This window comes from Stegostoma tigrinum, chromosome 26, assembly GCF_030684315.1.
Source record: "Stegostoma tigrinum isolate sSteTig4 chromosome 26, sSteTig4.hap1, whole genome shotgun sequence".
NCBI classification, from domain to species: Eukaryota; Metazoa; Chordata; class Chondrichthyes; order Orectolobiformes; family Stegostomatidae; genus Stegostoma; species Stegostoma tigrinum.
This window is the reverse complement of record NC_081379.1, coordinates 42596695-42622087: the sequence shown is the minus strand read 5'-3', so window position 1 is coordinate 42622087 and position 25393 is coordinate 42596695. Positions and strand designations below refer to the sequence as shown.

The following is a 25393-nucleotide window of genomic DNA, read 5'->3' as shown; positions in this document are numbered from 1 at the left end:
TCCATGACCTAAAACAGGAAGCCAACCCTAGCTAAAAACAGCTTTTACTTCATGGATTAAAGGTCTATCGTGAGATCAGTTAATCCATCATCGCTGGTTAATTGAGATCAGGAAACACAGATATCATACTTAAGGTGCAGAATGTTATATACTGATTGGGTTTGCAGGAGATTTAGACTCATGCTTTCTCTAACCTTCTTACAGAAAGGATCAACCAAACAGTGGAGATTATAAAACACACTGTGGACATTGAAGAGAAAGGTGTCAAACTAAAATTGACGATAGTTGACACGCCTGGGTTTGGGGATGCAGTGAACAACATACAAAGGTGTGTATAAATGCAACATCATTGAGCATTAGATTGCCGTGGGGACATATGCAGCTAATTCCATCACTGCTGAATTGGTTTTCAATGAGCATTCTCCAATAAATAAGATCACAATACTGTATTAGGTGAGACAGTAAATGGTGCAGATGAGAGCAGCAAATTGTAAAGGGCCATCAGCGTTAATTGTACTTAACTGTCTTGATGATGGGCATTGACTAGAGGTTCAGTTGTGCCCCTAGAAAATTAAAACAGATTGAACCATGATTCTTGGATAAGGAGGTAAATATTTGTGATATGTACCACAGAAAGTAACTACATATAAAGCATGTTTAAAGCTTTCTTCCAGTACCATCCTTCATATCCTGGCTTTCTGGATTATGACAATAGACAGATTAACTGAGCATATAATCTGTGTAGAATAACTCCATAGCTGCCAGTATCCCATCACCAAGTTACCTTCCTTTGCATGTGGAGACTCCTTGACACTGACCTAGCTTCCTCAGAGCCAACTCTCCGAGTGGACAGAACCTCTGACATTCGGGTTCTTTTTAAAAATATTTGACCTATTTTTCTTATCAGTGTGTTCAGAGAGATATTATCACATGCTCTGGAGCAAGTGTGACTTGAATTCAGGGCTGCTGGCCCAGCAGCAGGGGCACTACCAATACACTACAAGAGGAAACGCTGACTCTCCTGTTCATATCTGTCACCCAGGGCTCCCTGATTGGACCAGATTAACAGCCTCAGATAGGGAACTCATTCTACAAGGTCCGCTTGGCTGATGTTGTTACAATCGCTACGCCATGGTGATTGGAATTCAGTGTAGGAAGAGATGACGTTGTCCACTTGGAACTTTGTTCAAGTAGTTTTTTAAAGAGCAATTGAAAAGCACTGTTGATGAATAGATTTTGGGATCTAAGTACTACTAGACTGGTGCAAAAAAACACAAAAGGTTAGTAGAATGTTGGCCTTTATTCCAAGATGGATGAAAATGTAGGAGTTGAAGTTATAATACAACTTTGCACTGCTGTAATTAGATTCCATTTATCATGTTCAGTTTTGAACACTGCAACCTCAAATATTTCTATTTATACCATGGACTAAGTTATCATTAAAGACCAAGAACTGAATAACTTGACTATATTTGTAGGACCTTGAATATTAAAAGATTAAGAGATAGCCTAATTGAAGAAATTTGAATTGAGGTAGGAAAGGAGAAGGCATTTTCTCTTGTGAGTGAGCTCAGCACAAAGGGGCATAGCCTGAAGATTAGACATGCATGTTCAGAACTGATATGAAAAAAAGTTAGTGGAAATCTGGAACTCTCTCTCAAAATGTTGCTGATTTGTTGTTTTTCAAAACTAAAACTGATCATTTTTTTGTTCAATAAGAATCTTTAATATTATAGAACCAAAATGTTTAGATGAATTTCAATTTCAGAGCAAGCATAGTTTAGGTGAATGGTGTGAGTAACTTTATAGCCTACTGCAATTCCTTTATGTGGAAATAGGTATTTTGTTAATTAACAGTCTTAATAATTGAGAATAATTGCAACTCTATTGGAGCATGGTGAATGTGGCTATAAGCGTTTTGCAGTGCATAAATCAGGCTTCGATTTTAATATCATGATTTAAACCAGAAGTGTCTGCTGATATATATCAGCATCTGTCTTTGAAATGTTGACATAGAATATGAATGGTGAAACTTGGTGCACAGCTTGTTCTATTTATGGAAATCTTGCCCGAGACAAAAATTTGTACCTCACTGTCTGTGCTATATCTAGTATTCAACATCCACTTACATAAAAAGGGACAGGAGGAGCTGTTCAAGATGTGTGTTCGGGGACAGCTGAACTAAATCACTTGTTGAAGGAGTTGTCATGAGTTAATGCTCTTTATTCTCTGGCAACTCTGCTGAACTTATGGCTGCTCTCGGTTCATTGTTTTCAATTGTTATCGACTTATACAATGTGATGCTAATGCACATTCCAAAAAGAATCTTGTCAGTACTGTGCAACTAAAATAAGCATTTGTGAACAAAAATTAAAAGCTGTAAATGCCCCAGTGATAACAAGCAAATGACCGTACAAAATGGCCATCCATTTAGAGGGTCACAAAGCATAAACCCCAAAACATTAGAAAAAGTAGACTTAATGATTCCTATGTTGACTTTACACTGCACAGTTAGTGTCAATTGTTCGCAGTGGGACTGAGCTCCCTTTTCTGGGACTATCAGATGATATACACAGTGCACAAATCTACATTTTGCTGCTTGCTATCAATATATTAACCTGCCCTGCCATCCTTGCTTTTGTACTAGTTTGAGATAAAGCATGGATATATAGGGCAGGTTAATTCCACCAGCACACAGGTGTCACTGCCTGGTGACCGCTTCTGCTGTAATAGTGGTCAAGCAGCTGTGGCTGACATTAAATTCAAAGTTTTTAAAAGTGCTGAGCAAGAAACTTTAAAATACCCTTGCTGTCCCTTAACTGCACTGTGAGGCTGCAGCTTCCTCAGTGCTGGAGGGCTTCCTGGCATCCCTTCAGCTTTAAGAGCACACTAGTTGCCCTTATAGGTTGGCAAGTGCATTCTCTGGATACTGGTTGAGAAATTGTATAAAAAGTCAATGTCAGACTGCTCCTGGCAAGATATGGGGTCGGCACCTTTGCCTGATGTCAATGTCTGGGCTGTAGATAGAAAATCCTGACTGTCCTCTGGTTCCTATAACCTCAGTGGAAACAATGTGTAAGAGGTCCGAGGAAGGGTCACTCAACCTGAAACATTAACTCTGATTTCTCTCCACAGATGCTGCCAGATCTGCTGAGATTTTCCAGCAATTCTGTTGTTGTCTGAGAGTATCTAGGTTGCTTCTGTAGACTGAAGAACTCAAGAGTCAGAGATGTAAACAGACAGGAAATGTCGGGTAATGTGCGAGGCAGAAACCTATGTACAATAGCCCTCCTGAAGGGGGTTTTACTACCATACAGTTAACGGGGACCCTGATACAATAATTTTTCATATGCTATGGATACAGCAGGAACAAACAGTCCAGATCTATTCTATACTCGTAAAGACTTCAGGTTGCTTTGAATGTAACACTATATGTGAAAGCATGACACTGCTGAGACAAGTCAATGTTATGACAAATTTGGAAGCTATTGGCTCCATGAATCAAATGCCCTTGTCATGTTCCTGTGCTCTCATATGATCTTAATGTCCATTTAATCAAAATCAGAGCAAATCACAGTTGTCTTGCTACTTTGCTAGCTAAAGCAATAAAGATCACCCATCAGGAGATCTCTTTGATTCCAGTCTCTTCCTATTCTGTTGCAGCTGGAAACCTATAGCTGACTACATTGACCAGCAGTTTGAACAGTATTTCAGAGACGAGAGTGGCCTGAACAGGAAGAACATTCAGGATAACCGAGTGCACTGTTGCCTGTATTTTATCTCTCCTTACGGACATGGGTAAGAAGAAGAGTGGAGCTGAAGGTCATTGACTTGTCCTTTTGTCCATTCCTGCTGTAATTGAAAACGAGAGGCAGAGGCAGGAGCATAATGCTGCTGTTGTGAGGTCTCAGAAGGAAGTATCAATGCGGCAGGAGGAAAATGCAGATCTGATTCGGAACATTCTACTATAGGAGATGAATAGGCATGATGTCAATTCGGAGTTTAGAGGGTATTAGTCAACCAGATGGGTTTTTCTGACAATTGACAATGGATTCATAGTCATCATTAGACTCTTAATTCCTGCCTTGGTTGATCTGGGTGTTTGCAGGACCTTGTGGAACTCTGCCCTCAGTTTGACCTTTGGGAGTTGAAGAGTTTTGGGAGATACTTATTGGTGAGTGACAGAAACATAATTTTGGTGATTTTTGTATCAACATGACTTTTCTGAATATGGGTGAATGGGCCCCCTTAAACCTTAATAGGATTCTGTTTGTAGATTAGTGTTGAGCTTTGCTTCTCCATCAGTCAGACACATTCTAGATGATTTAGATGACATTGTGGATATGGTTCTGTGATTAATTTGTTCTGTCTGTGGAGAATGTTCTATACCGTCAAAATTGGACAGCAATGTGCTCATCTTACAGGTGTAAACTGGAAACATAACAGCTCAGATTATTAGGAGCTGCCAGGCATGTGTTTATTCCACACTAGAAGTGCTCAGTGATCATAATAATAAAGATTCTTCTGTAAATATCCCAGGTCTACACTTGAAACAGGCATCTCGTCCTGTGCAGTTGGCGGTAGGGGGCTGTTGGTTGCTAGTTTGAGATTCCTTTATTTGTGTAAGCATTAGGAAGACAGGCAGAATGGGCAGCAAGAGGCGGAAAAGGCAATTTAGATTTAAATATTTTACTTGCCTTTCTGGGAGCCAAGAGGAACAGCGGTGCTCCTGATAACTCTGAGTTAAATCCATTGCTGACAACTGTTTACCTGCTCTAAGGTGTGATCTGATTCTCCTGAGGTACAATTTATATTTTGATGTGGGGACTGGTGAATTGTCTCTAGGAGGATCTGTTTGTTTTTGTTGAAATGGGGGCTTGTCTGCTGTTATGTGTTTGGTGAGGTGGGGGGCAGGGTGTGTGATTTATCTCGGAGGTGATCTGTTTGTGTTGGGGTAGGCACAGTTTATCTCTGTGAAGATCCGTTTGTTTGTTTCAGCAGGGATGGTTTGTCTGTTGGAGGAATAATTTATTCCATCTGTTTGAGTTAAGGTTGCGGCCGCTGGACACAGAGTTCATGAAGGCATTACACCAGAAAGTGAACATTGTGCCGGTGATTGCGAAAGCTGACTCTCTCACACCCATTGAAGTGAAGAAACTCAAAGAGAGGGTGAGAAATCATCTTCGTAAAATGATAATTCTGAGCTAAGAACAAGAGTGTTGATCTCAGATCTTCCAGATAGCAAGTGCTGAATTAGTGTCAATGGCCCCATTTTGATATGCTGGGATTTTTTTTTAATAATCATTCACAGGATGAGAGCTTCACTGGATAGGCCAACATTTATTGCCCATTCCTAATTGTCCAGAGGGCAGTTAAGCGTCAACCACTTTACTGTTGGTCTGGAGTCACATGTAGGCCAGATCAGGTCATGATGGCAGTTTCATTCTCTAAAGGACATTAGTGAACGGAATGAGTTTTTCATTAGACTCTTAATTCCTGATTTTTAAAAAAAAACAAATTCTACCATGTGCAGTGTTGGGATTCGAAGTCTGCAGAACATTATCTGGGTCTCTGGATTAACAGTCCAGCAATAATACCACTGAGCCATCAAAATATGCCAGGCAATTTCAGACAAACATTTTTCCGTGAGCCCAAATATTGTCATTAAGTGTCAATGTTTTAGGTCTCAATGCCAAGTTCAAAATTTCAACTGATCAGGCTCAGGCAGCCCTCACTCACTCAGGAGGTAGGAAGCAGGTTGGTCTTTACTGAATCTGCTCCACATGGACTCAATAACGCATCACCTACAATGTTGTCATCTTTGTGACAGTCACCCATGGAAAGCTCTAACGTTCCACTGTCAAACTCTCTTCTCTTTCATCTACACCCTGTCTCTTGATATTATTGAAAGGGCAATATCTAAATGTCGGCCTCTGAGCCTAAAATGACCTTGAAAATCAATGTTCTCAACTCCATGACTGTCACTGTACAATTTGACAGCCTGTTCAGCACCCCAGTTGTGGACAATGCAGAACATTTTTCATCTGATTGATGAGATCAGGGCCATCTTTTCTTTCAGCTAATTTTCAAGATATGGGCATCACTGATAAAGTCAGCATTGTTCACCCATCCCTAGTTGCCCTGTTGTTTTATACAACTGAGTGGGCTGTGACATTACTTCAGAAAGCAGTTAATAGTTCATCTTTTTAGTATGTTTCACAATTCTGCCTTGGACCTGACCTCTCAATAGGTTATTGGTGAACCAGTAGGGTTTTTACATTGTGACAGTTTCACTTTTACTGATACCAAACTTTTGTTTCAGACTTATTTTTAAAGTGAATCAATAGTGGAACTCAAGAATCATATTCTGGGATTATTAGTCCTCTCAACATTGGCCCAGTAATGAAACCACTATGCTACCATGTACTTATGACCTTAGCTGAAAAGTTTTGTGGCCCAGCCTTCCATTCCATGCTCCCCTTTGGCTGTTTGCTGAGGCTGAATCCCATCGAGCACAGGTTTTGACTGTTTCTACCTCTGTCTCTATCAGCTGGCACTTGTCTGTGCATTCCACTTGTCTGTCATCTCCAAACTCAACATTCTGTATTGTTCTCCTGCCCTACTTCTCCAGTTCCAATTAATCTCATTAAGCTTGAGATGCAATTTGCTGATTTAGGTGTGAATCAGTTAGCAAATTAAGACACTTTTTGAGAAGATGTTAGTCAGACATTGTGAAGACATTTAGCCTTTCACTTTTATTCATCCTGCTAAATTCCAACTCTTACAAAACTCCTGCTGCCATTGTATATAGTGTCAACTGTTTATTGTACCAACCCCAGGGATTGCCACTGCCCCACAGCCACTGTTTTGAAGCCCTCATTCTTCGGCAGAAATCACTTCATGAACTCCCATTACTCACCTGTTCCTCCACCATCTCTGTAACATGCTCAATCTCTGTGTCGCAGTTTATATTTGATGTCTTTCTGACTCTAGTCTACAATATTTTATTTTTCCTCCTGTGCCACATTTTATCACAGGGTATTCAGTTATCACATTTCCAGATACTACCATTCTCTTCTTTCATCCTTTGTCTTCCAGCAACTCTTCCTAAAAATCTCTCAAAGCCAATACCATGTTTATACCATCACTTGACTTTCTACCTTTGTTCTCACTCTTACTTAGTCTCTGTTTCCTCCTGAAATTCATTGGCATGCTTTCCTATACAAAACAGATTTATTGTTATTTTCATCATGAATACTTTAGTACATCCGTCAGTTTCTTAGGAGAATAACCATGTCATGTTCATTCCTATGCCAATGCAGATTAGAGATGAAATTGAACAATATGGAATTAAAATATATCAATTTCCAGAGTGTGACTCAGATGAAGATGACGAGTTTAAACAACAAGACAAGGAACTCAAGGTAAGATGGCATTCTAGGGAAATGGATGCAAGACAAAGATTTTACACCAGCAGGAAGGAATAGAAAGAGGAGATCAACGTTGTAAGAATGAATTATAATTGGATTTCAGGGGAAATGGATCCCAGGAAAGACAAAGTTAAGATAAAAATAAGTACAGCTAAGCTATTTTCAACATCAGCATCAACTCTGACCACTTTCTTGATGGAGTGCATCCTGTTTTTAATTGTAGTGGCATTGGGATCCTTCCATTTCAAACCTCAGATTGAATCGAATAGGACTTCATTTCGACCTTTGGTCATTAGACCAGTAACCAGAATAAATGTAACAGAATAGAACCTCATTCCAAAATGTATCTTGAAATCAATAAGCAGCATAACATTACAAGATAGACAAAGAACATCATTTTAGTCAATTTTCACTCGCTTGTTCAGAACCTCTGTACTTTGTGTTTGTTCATGTCATTAGGAAAGGTAATGGCCAATGATCAAAGCCCTTAACTATTCTCACAGAGGAACATGACAGGCCATTCAGACTCGGTTCATTATCTTCCTTTCTTTACTGTCTGTTCTTGTTATCTTTACTAATTAATCCTCATTAATTTTGAAATGCAATTTGCTGATTTAGGTGTGAATCAGTTAACAAATGAGGACACCTTTTGAGAAGATGTTAGTTAGGCATTGTGAAATGTTTAGCCTTTCAGTTTTATTCATCCTGCTAAATGCCATTTCTGCCTTTGTTTAATGACAGGAATCAGCTATTAGCTGAGGTTCTGTGGGGTTCTCTCTTTCCTCTGATTCTGAAGTTTGTAGGTTCAAGTTCTACTCCAGCGCCGGAACATAAAAATCAAATATGAGACACGACTTTGGTGCTGAGATCGTGCTGCTTTATCAGAACTGACAGCTTTGGAATGACACAATAAACTGAGGCGCACTTGCTTTCTCAGGTCAATGTTGAATTGAATTGAATTGAATTAGCTTTATTGTCACATGTACTGAAATGAGTGCAGTGGAAAGTTTACAAGTCACCAATTCCAGCACCACCTCAAATACAAGGTAACAAGGTAAAGATTCTTCCACACAACTTCTCAGGGAGAAAAAAAATAGAAAAATAAAGAAATAAAAAGTCCAGTATTGCAGACCATTGGAATAAATTAGAAAATAGAGAAATAAAAGGATAGAGGAAAAGGACAGGATTCTTGGCAGTGTGGAGGAACAGAGGGATCTTGGCGTGTAGATACATAGATCCCTTAAAATGGCCACCCAAGTGGACAGGGTTGTTAAGAAAGCATATGGTGTTTTGGCTTTCATTAACAAGGGGATTGAGTTTAAGAGTTGTGAGATCTTGTTGCAGCTCTATAAAACTTTGGTTAGACCGCACTTGGAATACTGCGTCCAGTTCTGGTCGCCCTATTATAGGAAAGATGTGGATGCTTTGGAGAGGGTTCAGAGGAGGTTTACCAGGATGCTGCCTGGACTGGAGGGCTTATCTTATGAAGAGAGGTTGACTGAACTCGGTCTCTTTTCATTGGAGAAAAGGAGGAGGAGAGGGGACCTAATTGAGGTATACAAGATAATGAGAGGCATAGATAGAGTTGATAGCCAGAGACTATTTCCCAGGGCAGAAATGGCTAGCACGAGGGGTCATAGTTTTAAGCTGGTTGGAGGAAAGTATAGAGGGGATGTCAGAGGCGGGTTCTTGACACAGAGAGTTGTGAGAGCATGGAATGCGTTGCCAGCAGCAGTTGTGGAAGCAAGGTCATTGGGGTCATTTAAGAGACTGCTGGACATGCATATGGGTCACAGAAATTTGAGGGTGCATACATGAGGATCAATGGTCGGCACAACATTGTGGGCTGAAGGGCCTGTTCTGTGCCGTACTGTTCTATGTTCTATGTTCTATGTTCTAAAAAGTTCAGAACAACAGTCCTTCAAAGCCCCCTAGCCTCCAGTCCACGACGGGCCTTGATTCCAGACTGCCAAGCTTCACATTGAGGCTGGGAGACTGCACTGGAATAATCTTGGAAGTCCATGCCAGGCCGGGAGACCACCATACCAGATCCTTGCCAAGGCTGAGAGTCAGAGTCTGAGTCTGCATTTGAGTACAATGTAAAAACCTCACTGCACCATTTTAAAGAAGAGTAAGAATGTTCACCCTGGTGACCTGACAATATATATGTCACAATATATATGTCATTATCACAATACTGTTTGTGGGACATCGTTGTTCATAAAGTGGTTGTCATATTTCCGTTATAACTAAAGTGACTACACTTCAAAAGTACTTCATTGGCCATTAACCATGTGGGTCATATAGTATCTCTGAAAGGTGTTATATCAATGCAGGTTTTTCAGTTCTTCCCTTTCTTTTTAGGAGAGCATTCCTTTTGCAGTCATTGGCAGCAACACAGTGGTGGAGGCACGGGGTCAGAGAGTCCGTGGGCGACTGTATCCCTGGGGGATTGTAGAAGGTGAGCCTAATTTAGGAGGGTACAGCGATACCAGAATCCAAGCGAATTTATTCAGAAAGAAGCATACGGTATGAGACAATTTTTATTGTATTTAAACCCTATGAGAAAATGAGTACTTCAGCAAAAATGACACTTAAACAGTCACGTAAATGTATAAAATTGAAAATGCTAAAACTGAGTGAAGACACAAACACCAGCATGGCATGGCTCTGATTGTATCAATAGATGATATCAAGCCAACATAAAGAAATGTGAAGAGCCCAAGTTCAATAGTACATCTCTGCCCAGTTAGCTGTTCTTTTGTGAGACAACTGCTGGATGGGACAATTGCCTTCAGAGTAAATGTCCTCAGGTAAGGATTTTCTTTAATGCTTTCCAGTGACCCTTGCTGTAAATAACTGTTTCTGAATATTGGCTGAAGATAAGCTCAAATTCAATAGTGTTGACCCCAGGACTAAATGGCTCATTGATTCTCGATGTTTAGACTTGTACAATGCATTCAACCACTTTTATTGAAGAGTTGCCTGTGCAATCCTCCTTCAAAAAGGTTAATCAGTAACAGGTGGTGAGAAGTTGGAAAAAATTCACATCATTACCAATTCCTTTTAATTATGCAATCCTAATAATGCCATTACTTATAGAGCCGTGGCGTCATATACAGCATAGAAACAGACCCTTCGGTCAAACTTGTCCATGCCAACTAAGTTTCCCAAACGAAAATAGTCCCATTTGCCTGCATTTGGCCAATATCTCTCCAAACCTTTCCGACTCATGTACCTGTCTAAAAGTCTTTTAAATGTTGTAATTGTACCTGCTTCTAGCTCATTTCACTTACAAACCACTCTCTGTGTGAAAAGGTTACCCCTCAGGTCCCTTTTAAATCTTTCTCCTCTCAGCTTAAAATTATACCCTCTAGTTTTTAAACTCCCCTACCCTAGGGTAAAGACCTTTGCGATTAACATTAGTTATGCCCTTCATGATTTTATAAACCTCTGCAAGGTCACCCCTTGACCTCCATCCTCCAATTCACACTGCAGTCATTAGAGTGAACAAGGAAAGTTTAGTCTGGTGTAACTCTCCCATGTAATTTTTTCTTCAAACTAGCCCAAAATGTGATGGAAATTTGCTTTGTGATACATAAAACTTCTGCCAAAAGTAGTGGTTACGCTGATTTCTAATAAGTTGCACCAAAAAAACTAGCATGGTGAGTGATAATTGCCTCCAACTCCTGAATTTTGCATTGACGTGCTGTGGGGCTTTTGAATTCAATGTGCTGTCAGTCTCAATAAAACTGTTGTGGCCACTTCCCTGCCATGGTGCCAGCCGTGTTATCAGCTAAGAGAAAAATGGTTACTATCATAAACAATACATTAATGTTGCTGCCTGCTAATACATCCACTGCTTTGGAAGTGTGCACATATAAAATTGTGATGAAATTAGGTATCTCGTGCTGCAGTGGTAGCATCTGTATCTTTGGGCTAGAATGCCTGACTTCAGGAAGTCGGGAGGTCATGTTGCAGCTGTACAGGACATTGGGTAGGCCACTTTTGGAATACTGTGTTCATTTCGGGTCTCCCTGATAGAGGAAAGATGTTGTGAAACTAGAAAAGATTCAGAAAAGATCTCTAAGGATGTTGCCAGGGCTGGAGGGTTTGAGTTATAGGGAGAGGCTGAATAGGCTGGGGCTATTTTCCATTTAGCGCTGGAGGCTGAGGCTTGTACAGGGGCATGGATAGAGTGAATAGCCAAGGTCTTTTCTCGGGATAGGGGAGTCCAAAACCAGAGGACATAGGTTTAAGGTGAGAGGGGAAAGATTTAAAAGGGACCTGGGGGTCAACATTTTCATGCAGAGGGAGTGCATATATGGAATGAGCTGCCAGAGGAAGTGGTGGCAGCATTTAAAAGGCATGTGGATGGATACATAAATAGGAACAGTTTGGAGGGATATTGGCAAAATGCTGGCAAATGAGACTGGATTAATTTTGTCGGCATGGACAAGTTGGAACAAAGGGCCTGTTTCCGTGTGTACAACTCTATGACTGCACTCCATTTGTGTGTCATAGCATCTCTGATCAGGTTGGTTAAAATATCTATAAACACAGTGAACAGTTTGAGAATGTAGCCGACAAGCTTCCTTTTTGTCTTGCCTTCCTAGTGGAGAATCAGGCGCACTGCGACTTTGTGAAACTGCGGAATATGCTAATCCGAACGCACATGCAGGACCTGAAGGATGTGACATGGGACGTTCACTATGAGAATTTCCGGGCCAGGTGTATTCAGGAGATGACCAGGTACGTTTAGCATCTACTCTTGCACTCACCCTGTCATGGAGAATTGGATCTGCCAGACAACGTTAAGATTTATTCATTGGAATAGGTGCTAGTACAAGCACTGTTGTGTCAAAGCCCATTCGGCCACTAACGCACAGGTCTGATGGAAGGTTGCAAGAATCCCACCAGCCAGTTAACTCTGTTGTTTGCAGATCTCAGCCACATTGGAATCGTAGAATGTGGGAGCAGGCCATTCGGCCCATCGAGTCCACAACCACCCTTCGAAGAGCAATCCACTCCCGTCCTACCTCCCTACCCTATCCCTGTATTTCCCGTTGCTAATCCTGCTCGCCTTCACGTCCTTGGACTGCAGGACGAAACCACAGACACGGGAAGAATGTGCAAACTCCACACAGACAGTCTCCCGAGGGTGGAATCGAACCCAGGTCCCTGGTACTGTGCGGCATCAGTGCTAACCACTGAGCCACCGTGCCGCCCCTATGTGGAGATATCAACCATTGATCATCATGAGAGGAGAATCATCTGAAAAGGGTTGTGGTCTGCTTGATAGGCAGCCATTGGCAAAAACATTCATCCCAATAAAGAATGTCTGTAAGATGGTGGCTTTGAACTTCCCAGGGGGCTGACCTGCCACCTCATAGACACTGTGGGAAGCCATTCAGCTAAATTATGTCTGTTCCAGTCAAAAAAGATCTTACTGCACCAATCACATTTTACAACTTTTGGCCTGTAGCCCTGGAAGCTATAGCAATGCAAATGAATATCTGCTTAAATGTTACGAGAATTTCTGACTCAACAATCCTTTCAGACTGTGAGTTCCAGATTCCCACTACTCTGTGAGTGAAAATAACTTCTCTTCATTTTCCCTGTTAACTTTCTACTTCTCACCTCAAATCATTCTCCCATGGTTGCTGACCCACAGCTAATGGAAAAAGTACATTCCCCAAGTGGCTATGCCACTCATAACGTTTTACACCTCTAACAGGTCCCCTTTCAACCTTTACTGCTCCAACAAAAACAAGTCCAGTCCATCCAATCTTTCTTCATAGTTCAGTCACTTCAGCCCAGGCAGCATCCTGGTAAATCTCCTCTGCACTTTCTCTAGTGCAGTCATATCATTACTATAATGGTGCTGACCAGTATTGCACCCAGTACTCAAGTTATGGCCGAGCTGTAGTTAATACAATCCCACCATAACCTCCTTGTTCTTGTAGTCCATGCCTCAGATTCTTCTGTAGCTGATCCCATCTACCTTATCTAACAAAGTAATATAGACTGGATTCACTGGAACTCATGAATATATGACTGAACATGGACATAACACAGTTTCTGTGGGGCTTTCTCCCAACCACTATAAAAGTTACTGCAGATCAGTCGAATTCCCATGAAATTTCCAGACCTATGTCATTGATATCCATTACTTGCATTATGTTGTATCTTTCATTTTACAACCTTTATAATTGACCCCAAATGATTTAATCTTCACTAATGCAATCCTTTAACCTTGACCTTCATTAATCTGATCATAATGAGAGCCATATTTAGAGTTTATCATACCTAAGTTGTTTAATAGTTTACTCATCCGTCCTTTCACATTGCCTTTAAGTTTCCTTTACCATTCTTCTGAGTAGTTCAGGGTTTGGTTGTTAAACTTTCCCCATGTTTCATGCATTATACACTGGGAATTCTTTCTGTGGCTGAATACTCTTAATGCCAACGGTTGCGTATGCTTTTTACAGAACTGTATACAATAATTCAAGTGTGATCTGATAAGTGCAATGTACAATCTGATCAGAAGCTCAATAAGTTTATTTTCTGCTGACAATCTAGCCTGGCATTTTGTCAGCTTTCTCAGTTGTCTCACTGCATAGTCTGACAATGACCCTGAAGCCTAATATAATAAACTTTTATTTCATTCATATTTATGATTGATCCGTGCAATGTAAAATTGTTATGCGTTCATCTGCATCTGATATCATTTATTAATCAGATCAATGTTTCCCTTACATTGATGAGATTCCATCAATGTGCAGTCAATTGAAGAATTATTCAAATCACTTGGCCTACTGCATTCAACATGAACAAAAGTTGATTAAAGTATGTACTCTTCCAAAAAGAGAATAACAGTGTTTGGCACTGAATGAGAAGATTCTTAATGGAGGTTTCTACTGTCATCTTTTGTAACTGCCACTTGCATAATTTGCCCTGGGTTTCCATCAATCTTCTGCCAAAGAAGAAAGCTGCATGATTGGAACTCAGAACCTCTTGTGAAAATTACTGACTTACTGTTTGTTTTCCCCCATTATACATAGAAATTAATGAATAAGTGGCTCTGACGTTCTGTAGGGGCTTCCCTGCACCACATGCCCTTATTGTAATTCTGATGGGAGACCACTGGAAGAAACAACCTCAGTAACCATTTTAAGCTGTTTGCAGTGTTTCCTTGGAGACTTTTTTTTGTCTCTTGGTGAAGTGTTAACTGGAGCTTGACAGAATCACCTTGATGAATTTCAAGGTCTAAAACTCTTTATTCGTATTAATTTATTTCACGTCAAAGTGAGAAGAACAAAGCCATTGAAATTTTTTTCTTGAACTTCACAGTAAATTGACCCAGGACAACCGAGCTGAAAGTCCACTCCCCTTGCTACCTGTGCCAACTCCAGATGCAGAGACAGAGAAACTGATCAAAATGAAGGATGAGGAGGTGAGCATCTGGGGACCCTAGGCTATACTGTGTACCCCGTAACTATAAGACATCTTGTGATGTTGGCTGTTTGTGTGAATAGGCTTATCTGTAAACTTTTACTTCATTGTTGTGACTTCAACTTTTTATCTTATTGCTGTCATTCCTTCTGTCTGACATTTTTGCTTTGAATTATTCTGAAAGATGTCATGTAGTGACCATTTTCAATTCACAGCAGATGGAATATTTTATCACTCTGGTAATGAGCAAAACAATTAGCAGATTCTTAGATGATTGGTGGCACCAGACAAGTGTGATCATTCTTGCAAGTTTTACTCATTCTCAGGACATGGTTCATGCTGACAATAGGGCTTGTGGCGATGGTTTGTCCAAGTGACAAAGGGCTACACTTCCAACTTGCTACCAGTGATGAAACTCCAGTTACAAATTGGCTGTTCAGTACAGATGTTTTCCCAATTTCAATTTCCATTAAAATCATCAGAAATTGAAGTTTGCTACTTCACACAACAGGTGGCTCATCCAAAGTGTCAGTTTTACATCTGGGTAGCAAGTTGAAAATTTATGTTAACTTTCTAAATCAACCAAGTAGCCAAACTGTTTGCATTCTCCATGTCATGGATTAAGAAAGTGTAGCAAGTACAATTTTCATAGTAAAATGTATGTTATTTAATGGTATGTAGCAATCAATTAGTATGCACACTGGATTAAGCATTATCTGAATATGTTTGTTCCCAATCTCTTTAGGTAACCATGATCCTATTGTATTGGCTGCATGAAATTGATGTTTAGCTGCTATTTGTTGCAGGTGGGTGGCAGTAGATGCAGTACTCAGTAATATGGGCTTTCTTTCTACAGCTGCGGCGAATGCAAGAAATGTTGCAACGAATGCAACAACAAATGCAGGATCAGTGAGTGACGGACTGATACCGAACGAAACACAAAGACTCACCTCTTCAGCCAAATCCAATAGGAATGAAGAAGGCTGGACAAGGCACAGGGGCACGCCTCTGAGGGAAAAAATGCACTGTACAGAATGTGTCCCGTGTTTTCTGTTTTACTCTAGAGACAGCTAGAGGGTGACCACATGTCTGGCCTACTCTGTATAGTGCCACCATATCATTCACATATCCTGCTTGTTTGTTTGGGTTTGTATTTAATATCTTGTCAGTACAATTGAAAACCATTCAGAGACATGGCTGCATTGGAATGCTTCTGTGGAAAATATTCTTTACTAATAAATGTTTTCAAATTGGCGTGTTTTCAGGCAGTCAGCTTTATTTATAGGTGAGTGCTGGTCAGTTTTTGGTTTCATAGCAACCAATACATGCCTGGATTTGCCATAGAAGGGCAGTGAGGTTTCTTGGACAAATTCTCAGAGAAACAACATGACGACTGACTCATTTTTTTCCATGTACCATCCGATCTCCTATCATAGTTACAACAGAAGACTGAACAAAGCTTAGGGGCCATCAGGGCTTTGCACTGCAGAATTAGGGCTTGGCACAGGTTTCAAACCTACTGTAGACTCACATCCTGTCATTGAAATTTGACTGGACCATTTCTGCACTAGGGAATGACTACTGCATGAGATAGAAGATTTTTAATTAGCCTGTCAGTTTCATACAAAGGTCCTCATAGAATGATTTGACAAGTTAGTGTCAGTTGAATGTTTCTTTGCTCTGCTTCTGACTGTTGTTCATTGAGTTGTTAATACACACAAACCAAGTTTCTGCTCCATTACATGCAATGGGTGCAATCTTTCTGGAACATTTAGAAGGGAAGGTGGAGGAACCCGGTTGGGCCAGAAGCAAAGATTCGGGTTCCTGCTGGTTGTTTAAAGCTTTGTAATTAGGCTCTCTGAACCTTTCAGGCGAGTCACTTTCGTAAGTTTCATGGTTGGGAGCCACTGTTGCATTCATTAAAATGTCATAAACGCTCATCAACACCCCAGGCCATTGGAATTGGGCTCAAGCCCAGGAAAAACTGGAATATAAAGGTTCACAAATGTGACGGTGTACTTCAGGCATGTATTTGGTTGGTTAGATGTCTTCTCCATGCGGTGGTGAAAACCAACTCCTTCATTTACTTTGACCCCTTCGCCATCAATGTGTTTCTTTGTGCAAGCACTTACAGTGTAAAAGATGAAACTTAACTGAATCAAGCAAATCATGAGAAGTGTCTGTCCTATGTGCCGAGGAGTGGCAGATGGATTTTAATTTGGATAAATGTGGGGTATTGCATTTTGGTAATACAGACAAGGACAAGATTTATACAATTAACAATAGAACTCTAGGTAGTATTGTAGAACTGAGAGAGAACTAGGATTAAAGGACATAATTCTTTGTAATTTGCATCACAGGTAGACAAGTTAGTGAAGAAGGTGTTTAGCACGCTTGACGTCATTCCTGAAACCTTTAAATGTAGGAGTTGGGACTTCATGTTAAGGTTATGCAAGACAGCTTGTGAGTCCTCTTCTGGAGTACTGTGTGCAGTTCTGGTTGCCTTGTTATAGAAAGGACATTATTAAACTGTAGAGGCTTCAGAAAAGATTGACCAGTATGCTGCAGGGAATGGAGGGTTTGAGATACACAAATAGACTGGGATCTTTCTCACTGGAATGTAAGAGATTGAGGGATGACCTTATTGAGGTTTGTAAAATTATGGGGTCATAGGTGAGGTAAATGGCCAGGGTTATTTCCCTTGGGTGGGGTAGTTAAAAACTAGGGGGAATATTTTGAAGGTGAGAGGCGAAAGATTTAAAAAGAACATGAGGGCCAACCTTTACACACTGAGAATGGTTCGTGTGTGGAATGAACTGCCAGAGAAAGTGGTGGATGCGGGTGCAATTACAATGTTTAAAAGATGCTTGGATAAATTAATGAACAGGAAAGGTTTGGAGAGATATGGGCCATGGACAGGCAGGTGGGACTAGTTTAGTTTGGGAATGTGGTCGCCGTGGACTAATTGGACTGAAGGGTTTGTTTCCATGCTGCATGACTCTATGACTCTGTACACAGTCTTCTTTGTTGCTGTTAAACTTAGTGTAAGGGCTGAAGTCTGACTGGGTCAACAAAGCCTACCCACGTTAGGCAGCTACGCTGGCTGACATCAGCAAATTGACTGAAGCAAAATGGGGACTCATCTTTTGTGCTTTTCTCCTTGTCTCATGACTGCTTTTGGTGAAAAGCAATTGGTTGTTTGTCCTTCCTGGTTGTGATAAAAGGTCAGTGACCTGATGGTGCTTGAACTGTTGAGCATTCAGCTCCTTTTTAAGTTTTACGTGAGAATCCTGGAAGATGTGTGAGAGACAGCAACACTGTGGTGCACACGGCTGTATTGGTAGCTGCCCTGAAGTAATAGGCATTGATTGTACGTGTGACATCTGATGGAGATGCTGAGCATCCAACATCCTGCATAACAACAGTGCTCTGCAATGAATAAACATTAGCTCACACTCAGGAGCATGGAGCATTAAGTAAACAGTGGTACATACCCTGGTGGATGAAAACAGGTAATCTGTCCTCCTGCGACACTGGAGCTGGTTTCTCACCCCCTGCCACAGGCACTAATCTCTGTAGTCATCTCTGACCGGCCTGTGTTCATCAATCAGGTTGACTTCTTGCCAGTGCTTGAGAAAAGAACTTCAGTTTTCTCTTGTGCAGCCTTCAGGATGGAGTAGTGCTGTCTTTTCAAACAAAGTACCTAGATGTTAGAGCTGGAATTTCCTGCTTAGCATCAGAATTTCCTGTCCATCAACTTTGGTGCTTCACCAGCACATAAACAAACTTTGAGCTGAGGGATACACAATGAGTTTAAAACCCAGAGGGGAAGTACGTCTCACCTTTGGAACACCTCCAGCAAAATCCAATTCCAGGGTCCTGCAGTAATGCAGGATAATTCCAAATCTCTCTCTCCAGCAGAGGCCCCAGTTATACATCAAGATATATTCTTCCAGATCCCAGAAGGTATGAAGGTGCAGGCATGTCTCAAGGCTTAAACAAGTCATCTTGAAGGAATCTCAGGGATGTGTCAAAATTTTATTAATTATGTGTGTGGAAAGTTTTGTAGCTAAAGGAAAGGCCATATAATATTAGGACAGAAGTAGACTTTTCGGCCCATCAAGTTTTCTCTACCATTCAAGGAAATCATATTTCATCTGATAATCTTCAACTCCACACTCCTGTCTTTTCCCCAATACCTTTATTTCCATTATTGATTAAGCACAAAATCTTAATGTCAGCTTTGAGTGCACTTAATGACTCAACTTCAGCAGCCCTCAATCGTAAAAAATTCTCTGAGACAACTGATTTCTCCTCATCTCTATCTTAAATTTGTAATTCCTTATTCTGACAGTATCTGATCCAAGGCTCTCACACAACCTTTCCACATCTACCCTGTCAAGTCCTTTAAGAATCATACATATTTCAAAATGTTTGCTTCACATTATTCTGAACCACAATGAGTATGGGCCCAAACTACTCAATATTTCCCCATAAGACATTCCACCCCCACCCAGTATCAACCTAGGGCACCTTCTCTGGATTGCCTCCAATGCCAGAGTATCTTTCCTTAGATGAGCATCCCAAAACTGTTCACAGTATTCCAGCTGTGAACCGACTAGTGCCTTGTTTGGTTTCCACAAAACCAACCTACCATTACACTCCATTCCCCTTGAAATAAATAGAATAAAAATGTTTGGTAAATGTGGAGAGAGATAGTATAAACTAAGGGAAAGAACATGTACAATAGCAAAGAACAATCCAGGAATTTGGGAGAAATACTATTTCTAACCTATCAACACTCAATTGGAAATCCAGATTGTCACCAATAGAAATAAACTACAAAATTTCACATATTTAAACAGAAGCAATCTTTACACTATATAAAAGGCTTAAACAAAACAGGGACTACTAACTTAACATGTAGGTTTGCACTCAATTCATATTTTACTTCTCTTAGTTTTTACTTTTTTTCATATCCTAATTTTTCATATCCTAAGAGTCAGTCACTTTTGTCAGGATTGCTCAAAAGAATGCCATATCCTTTGTAACTTCATTAATTCTCCAGAGTTCTAGCTGTTCTATGAGGCAATACCCTTTGCTTAACATATCAAGTTAGTTTTTTTTGGCTTAACTATCAACCTGACAAGTACCCATTGATAATAAAATGTGAGGCTGGATGAACACAGCAGGCCAAGCAGCATCTCAGGAGCACAAAAGCTGACGTTTCGGGCCTAGACCCTTCATCAGAGAGGGGGATGGGGGGAGGGAACTGGAATAAATAGGGAGAGAGGGGGAGGCGGACCGAAGATGGAGAGTAAAGAAGATAGGTGGAGAGGGTGTAGGTGGGGAGGTAGGGAGGGGATAGGTCAGTCCAGGGAAGACGGACAGGTCAAGGAGGTGGGATGAGGCTAGTAGGTAGCTGGGGGTGCGGCTTGGGGTGGGAGGAAGGGATGGGTGAGAGGAAGAACCGGTTAGGGAGGCAGAGACAGGTTGGACTGGTTTTGGGATGCAGTGGGTGGGGGGGAAGAGCTGGGCTGGTTGTGTGGTGCAGTGGGGGGAGGGGATGAACTGGGCTGGTTGAGGGATGCAGTGGGGGAAGGGGAGATTTTGAAACTGGTGAAGTCCACATTGATACCATATGGCTGCAGGGTTCCCAGGCGGAATATGAGTTGCATCCCTCAACCAGCCCAGTTCATCCCCTCCCCCCACTGCACCACACAACCAGCCCAGCTCTTCCCCCCCACCCACTGCATCCCAAAACCAGTCCAACCTGTCTCTGCCTCCCTAACCGGTTCTTCCTCTCACCCATCCCTTCCTCCCACCCCAAGCCGCACCCCCAGCTACCTACTAGCCTCATCCCACCTCCTTGACCTGTCCGTCTTCCCTGGACTGACCTATCCCCTCCCTACCTCCCCACCTACACCCTCTCCACCTATCTTCTTTACTCTCCATCTTCGGTCCGCCTCCCCCTCTCTCCCTATTTATTCCAGTTCCCTCCCCCCATCCCCCTCTCTGATGAAGGGTCTAGGCCCGAAACGTCAGCTTTTGTGCTCCTGAGATGCTGCTTGGCCTGCTGTGTTCATCCAGCCTCACATTTTATTATCTTGGAATCTCCAGCATCTGCAGTTCCCATTATCTCAAGTACCCATTGACTTTGGCTGTCCTTTCTCTGTGAGCTGCAAGCTGCTAGAGTCCATGATGATGTGATTTGTTTTACATGACCTCAAACAGGCCTTTATGTTAATTATCCCTTACTTAAGAAAATCTTTTGTGACCTGAATGTGAGTAAATGGACTCCATAATCTTGTATCAGAGATAATGGGAACTGCAGATGCTGGAGAATCCGAGGTAACAAAGTGTGAAGCTGGATGAACACAGCAGGTCAAGCAGCATCTTAGGAGCACAAAGAACTTTTGTGCTCCTAAGATGCTGCTTGGCCTGCTGTGTTCATTCAGCTCCACACATTGTTATCTCGGACTCCATAACCTTTCCTGTTTACATCCTCTTGTAAACTCTTGGAGAGACATATCAATACTTAATTGCTAATGAATGGCATTACCCTTTGTCTAAACTCTCTGTCCCACAAATAAATCATTATATTTGTAAAGCATCTTACAGCTTTTCTTATTTGAAAACGTCCTACACAATTTAAATAATTTATTAAAATGATGACCTTTCAGCCAGACCTAAGGCTCAGTTATGGATCATCCATTCTTTCTGAGTTTATGCCCCTTTCTGAACAATAAATACAGTTTAGCTTGAGTGTAATTAACTTACACCTTATTTGAATTACATCTACTTTAGAGTCGATGCCAAAATTCCTAGCTAGAAGAGTCCATCTATTTATATTTAACCTTTTTAAGTTTAAATCCAAGAAGTATATTCCTAAAAAACAGCTGTATACCAAGAATATAAATTATTATATAAGTATTCTTGCCAAGACAATGAGCATTAAGTTAAGACAAAGAAAACCAAGATATGAACTTTCAGTGGAATTGTGATTCACTTCACCTTTCCCTTTACATTGACAAGTTAGAAGGTGACAAGTAATAAAGTTGGAAATGACTGAAGGAGAATGAACTGTCCAGGCCAAATCCTTCCATTCCAATGCACACAACTAAACATACCATCCATCTCAACACTACTTTTGTTTTCAATGAATAACCGCAACCTATACAGCTCATAGGAGAATTTTTAAAGTTAGGGTTTGAAGAAGTTGTGGATGGAAATCTGTATTGGGCAATACTGTGTAGCTATATACCTAAGTTGTTAACAGAGTTTGAACATTAATCCTGTCTGATATATGTTAAATTTCTGTAGACTGGTATGTAAATAACTCCTTAAGTAAAAATTTATTTCAGCTTCTTGTATGCAAACTGTACTGAGATGAATTTTCTACCATAATGAGGCAATTAGTGTGGACTTTAAATTGAATGATGGATGTTAGGGTTGGAGTGTAGATAGATGCAACAAATCAAGAGGTGCTGTCATGGCAGGAGAGCAAAGTAGTAATATGGGAAATAAAGTTCAGAGAATGGAACTGAGGGAACTGAGAGAATAAACCTAACAATATAGCAGTAATCAAGACTAGATTTTACAAAGATACCTAAAAGTCAAAACTAAAGTGTCTGATGTGAATGAGCATAGCATATATAACAGAGTAAATGAATTAATAGCACACCTCGAGGTAAAAATATGACACGATAGTCATGATAGAGTTGTGGCTGCACAATGAAAACGGTTGGATACCAAATTGTGGGACATATGATGTTCTAAAAGAATAGGCAATTCTTCTAGAGAAGATAGCAATGCTAGCAATTGATGGCATCTGTGAATAATTTGGCATGACCTTGGTTTAGAAGATCAAAATGTAGAATCAGTTTGGGTGGAGGTGAAAAATATTAGAAGAAAGAAGTCACCAACAGAAATCCCTTAACGATGAGCATTTTATAGGATGAAGTGGACATAAATAAATTTTAGATGCTTAAGATAAAGAGATGGCAATAATCATTCATGATTTTAATCCATGTCTAAACTCGATAAAACATATTTGCAATGGTAGGATGAGGAGTTCATAGAATGCTTTTGAGATAGTTTCTTACAGCAGCAAGTACATAACTTTCAATCCCTTTTATAATGGCCAACTTGTTAAAAATTGAATTAATTAATACATGATATGTTTATTTCCTTAGTCTGTGAGAAATATTTGTGCTTTTGTCTCTTGCCCTCATCTCTTATCTTGAAAACAGTGCTAGTTTCAGCCCAGGGAAAGATACACTAACAATTCCATACCTTCTGAACTTCATTTCTTGTCATTGCTTTTCATTGCTCCTGTGGCACATCATAATAATGATGCCAACAGGAATACCCATACAATGTATCTTACCATGAAACTATTCAACCGTGTTATATATATTCAGCAACAGAAGATCAGGAAACTGATAAAGAAACAGAAAATGAAGTATGAAAGTGAATTAACAAAGACATAAAAATGGGAAGCAAAAGCATACTTCCTTATATAAAGGGAAAAGATTAGTAATGACAATTGTGTGCCTCTACAGGTAAAGATGAGAATGTATAATGGGAATAAAGAAATGACAAAGCAGCTGCACAAAAACATTATGCCAATCTTCACAAAGGAAGATATAATAAAATCTCCCAGGCTACTAGAAAAGCAAGGGATTAGCGAGTATGAAAAATGGGTAGAAATTTATATTAGGAAGGAAGTGCCACTGGAGAAATTAAATGGGATTGAAATATTTTAACCTGTCATGGACTAAATGGTCTACACCCAAGAGTGTTGGAAGAAGTGACAATCTTGATAATGGATGATTATTATCTTGCAAAGTGTTACAGATTCTGGAATTGTTCCTGCAGATTGGAAAGTATCAAAGAAAAGAATGAAAAAATGAGGAAAATACAGAACTTTTGCCTACTATCACCAGTAGGGAAATCTATTGCAAGGAGTGCGATAATTTGTCACTTAGAAGTAATCATAAGACTAGGTGAAATCAACACAGATTTATGAAAGCTGAATCATGTTTGACAAAGCTATTTGAGTTCATTTTTGAGGACATATTTCACAAAATGGGTAATTGAGGGCACAAAGTGATATGCTTTACTTGGGTTTTCAAAAGGTTTTTGATAACATCCCACACAAGAAACTACTAAACAAAATTAGATTGCAATGAATTGTAGGCAACACACTAGTATGGACTGACAATTAATTAATGGACAGAAGTAGGGAGCAGGAAAATCTCAGATTGGCAGGCTCTGACAAGGGCCACAACATAAAGAGCACTGCTTGGGCCACAACTGATCCCAACTTGTATCAATGATTTTGATGTGGGGGCAAGTTTTTCAAATTTGCTGATAACTCAAACCAGGTGGAAAAATGAGTTATGATGAAGGTGCTAAAAGATTTGAATGGGATTTGGACAAGTTAAGAAATCGATTAAGAACATGGCAGAGGAAATATAGATGTGAATAAGCGTGAGGTTATCCACATTCTTAGAAAGAATAGAGGCATGGAATATTTCTAAAATAGTAAGAGATTGAGACATATTGGCATCCAAAGGATTCTGGGTGTTTTTGTTCATTTGTCACGGAAAGCTAGCTTGCAGGTAGAGCAAGGAATTCGAAGGGCCACTGGAATGTTGCTGTTTATTGCAAGAGGATTTGAATACAGGAATAAAAATATATTGCTGTAATTATATAGAACCTTAGTGAGACCACATGAGACTATTTCTGGAATACAGAAATGTACTTGCTGCAGAAAGAATGCAACAAAAGTTCACCAGATAGATAATACCATCTTAGCCCCATATGTCATGTGCTTTGTCAAAGCCAGCTTTCTCCAATATAACATCAATGGCATTTCCAACAGCCTCAACTTGCACAGTTTAATGTTATAAAGAGTTACGTCTTTCTAATGTCACAGACTGCCCATGTGAGTTATTATAAACAGTTACAGAAACATATTCCTGGACAGATGTGAATTCTCAGTGTTTGATTGGTGCTTCAAATTGGATCAAAATCCTAGAATTCTCTCCAACAAGTCTGTCAGGTAGTGGCGTCCTGGAGTCTCTGTGGGAAAGGAGAGGGCTGATCCTGTGGGGTGCACCTCTGAGTAGACTGTCAAAGCCATTTGTCAGCATGCCTCATTGGAAGAACTTGACCTAATAGATATTGTGCATTGTTTGACAGCAATTGTACAGACAGGAAGTCTATATCCTTAGTGAAAACAACATATTTATCTCCAGGAGACTTTATATTGATGAATGCTATTTCATACGTATTAGTGAAATCTAAAGTCGCCCAGCTGCAAAGGTCATGCGGTGAGAGCATTCAACTTACCCCTTGTTCTAAAGGAAGCACATTTTAACTGCAGCAGTACAGCAATGGCAAGTGCTGCCTGCATTTTGTTTGCAAAGATCTGAATTCCATTTGGCAGGTTCCGTTGTCATACTGAGATAATATGCAACTCCCAGAGGGTGTCAGCGATA

General features: G+C 40.4%; 1 protein-coding gene across 8 annotated transcripts in view; it reads left to right on the top strand.

Annotated features, from left to right (window-relative positions):
- The window catches only part of septin5a (septin 5a), a 218666-nt gene extending 202521 nt beyond the window's left edge, over positions 1 to 16145 (top strand). For all 8 annotated transcript variants that reach the window (XM_048556126.2, XM_048556130.2, XM_048556131.2 and 5 more), the window contains 8 exons: positions 205 to 328; positions 3664 to 3798; positions 5052 to 5169; positions 7323 to 7424; positions 9795 to 9891; positions 12047 to 12182; positions 14784 to 14886; positions 15742 to 16145. In XM_048556126.2, coding sequence (XP_048412083.2) covers positions 205 to 328; positions 3664 to 3798; positions 5052 to 5169; positions 7323 to 7424; positions 9795 to 9891; positions 12047 to 12182; positions 14784 to 14886; positions 15742 to 15798 — 872 coding nt within the window. In that variant the 3' untranslated portion in view covers positions 15799 to 16145. The remainder of the gene's footprint in view (positions 1 to 204; positions 329 to 3663; positions 3799 to 5051; positions 5170 to 7322; positions 7425 to 9794; positions 9892 to 12046; positions 12183 to 14783; positions 14887 to 15741) is intronic.
- The last annotated feature ends 9248 nt before the right edge of the window (positions 16146 to 25393 follow it).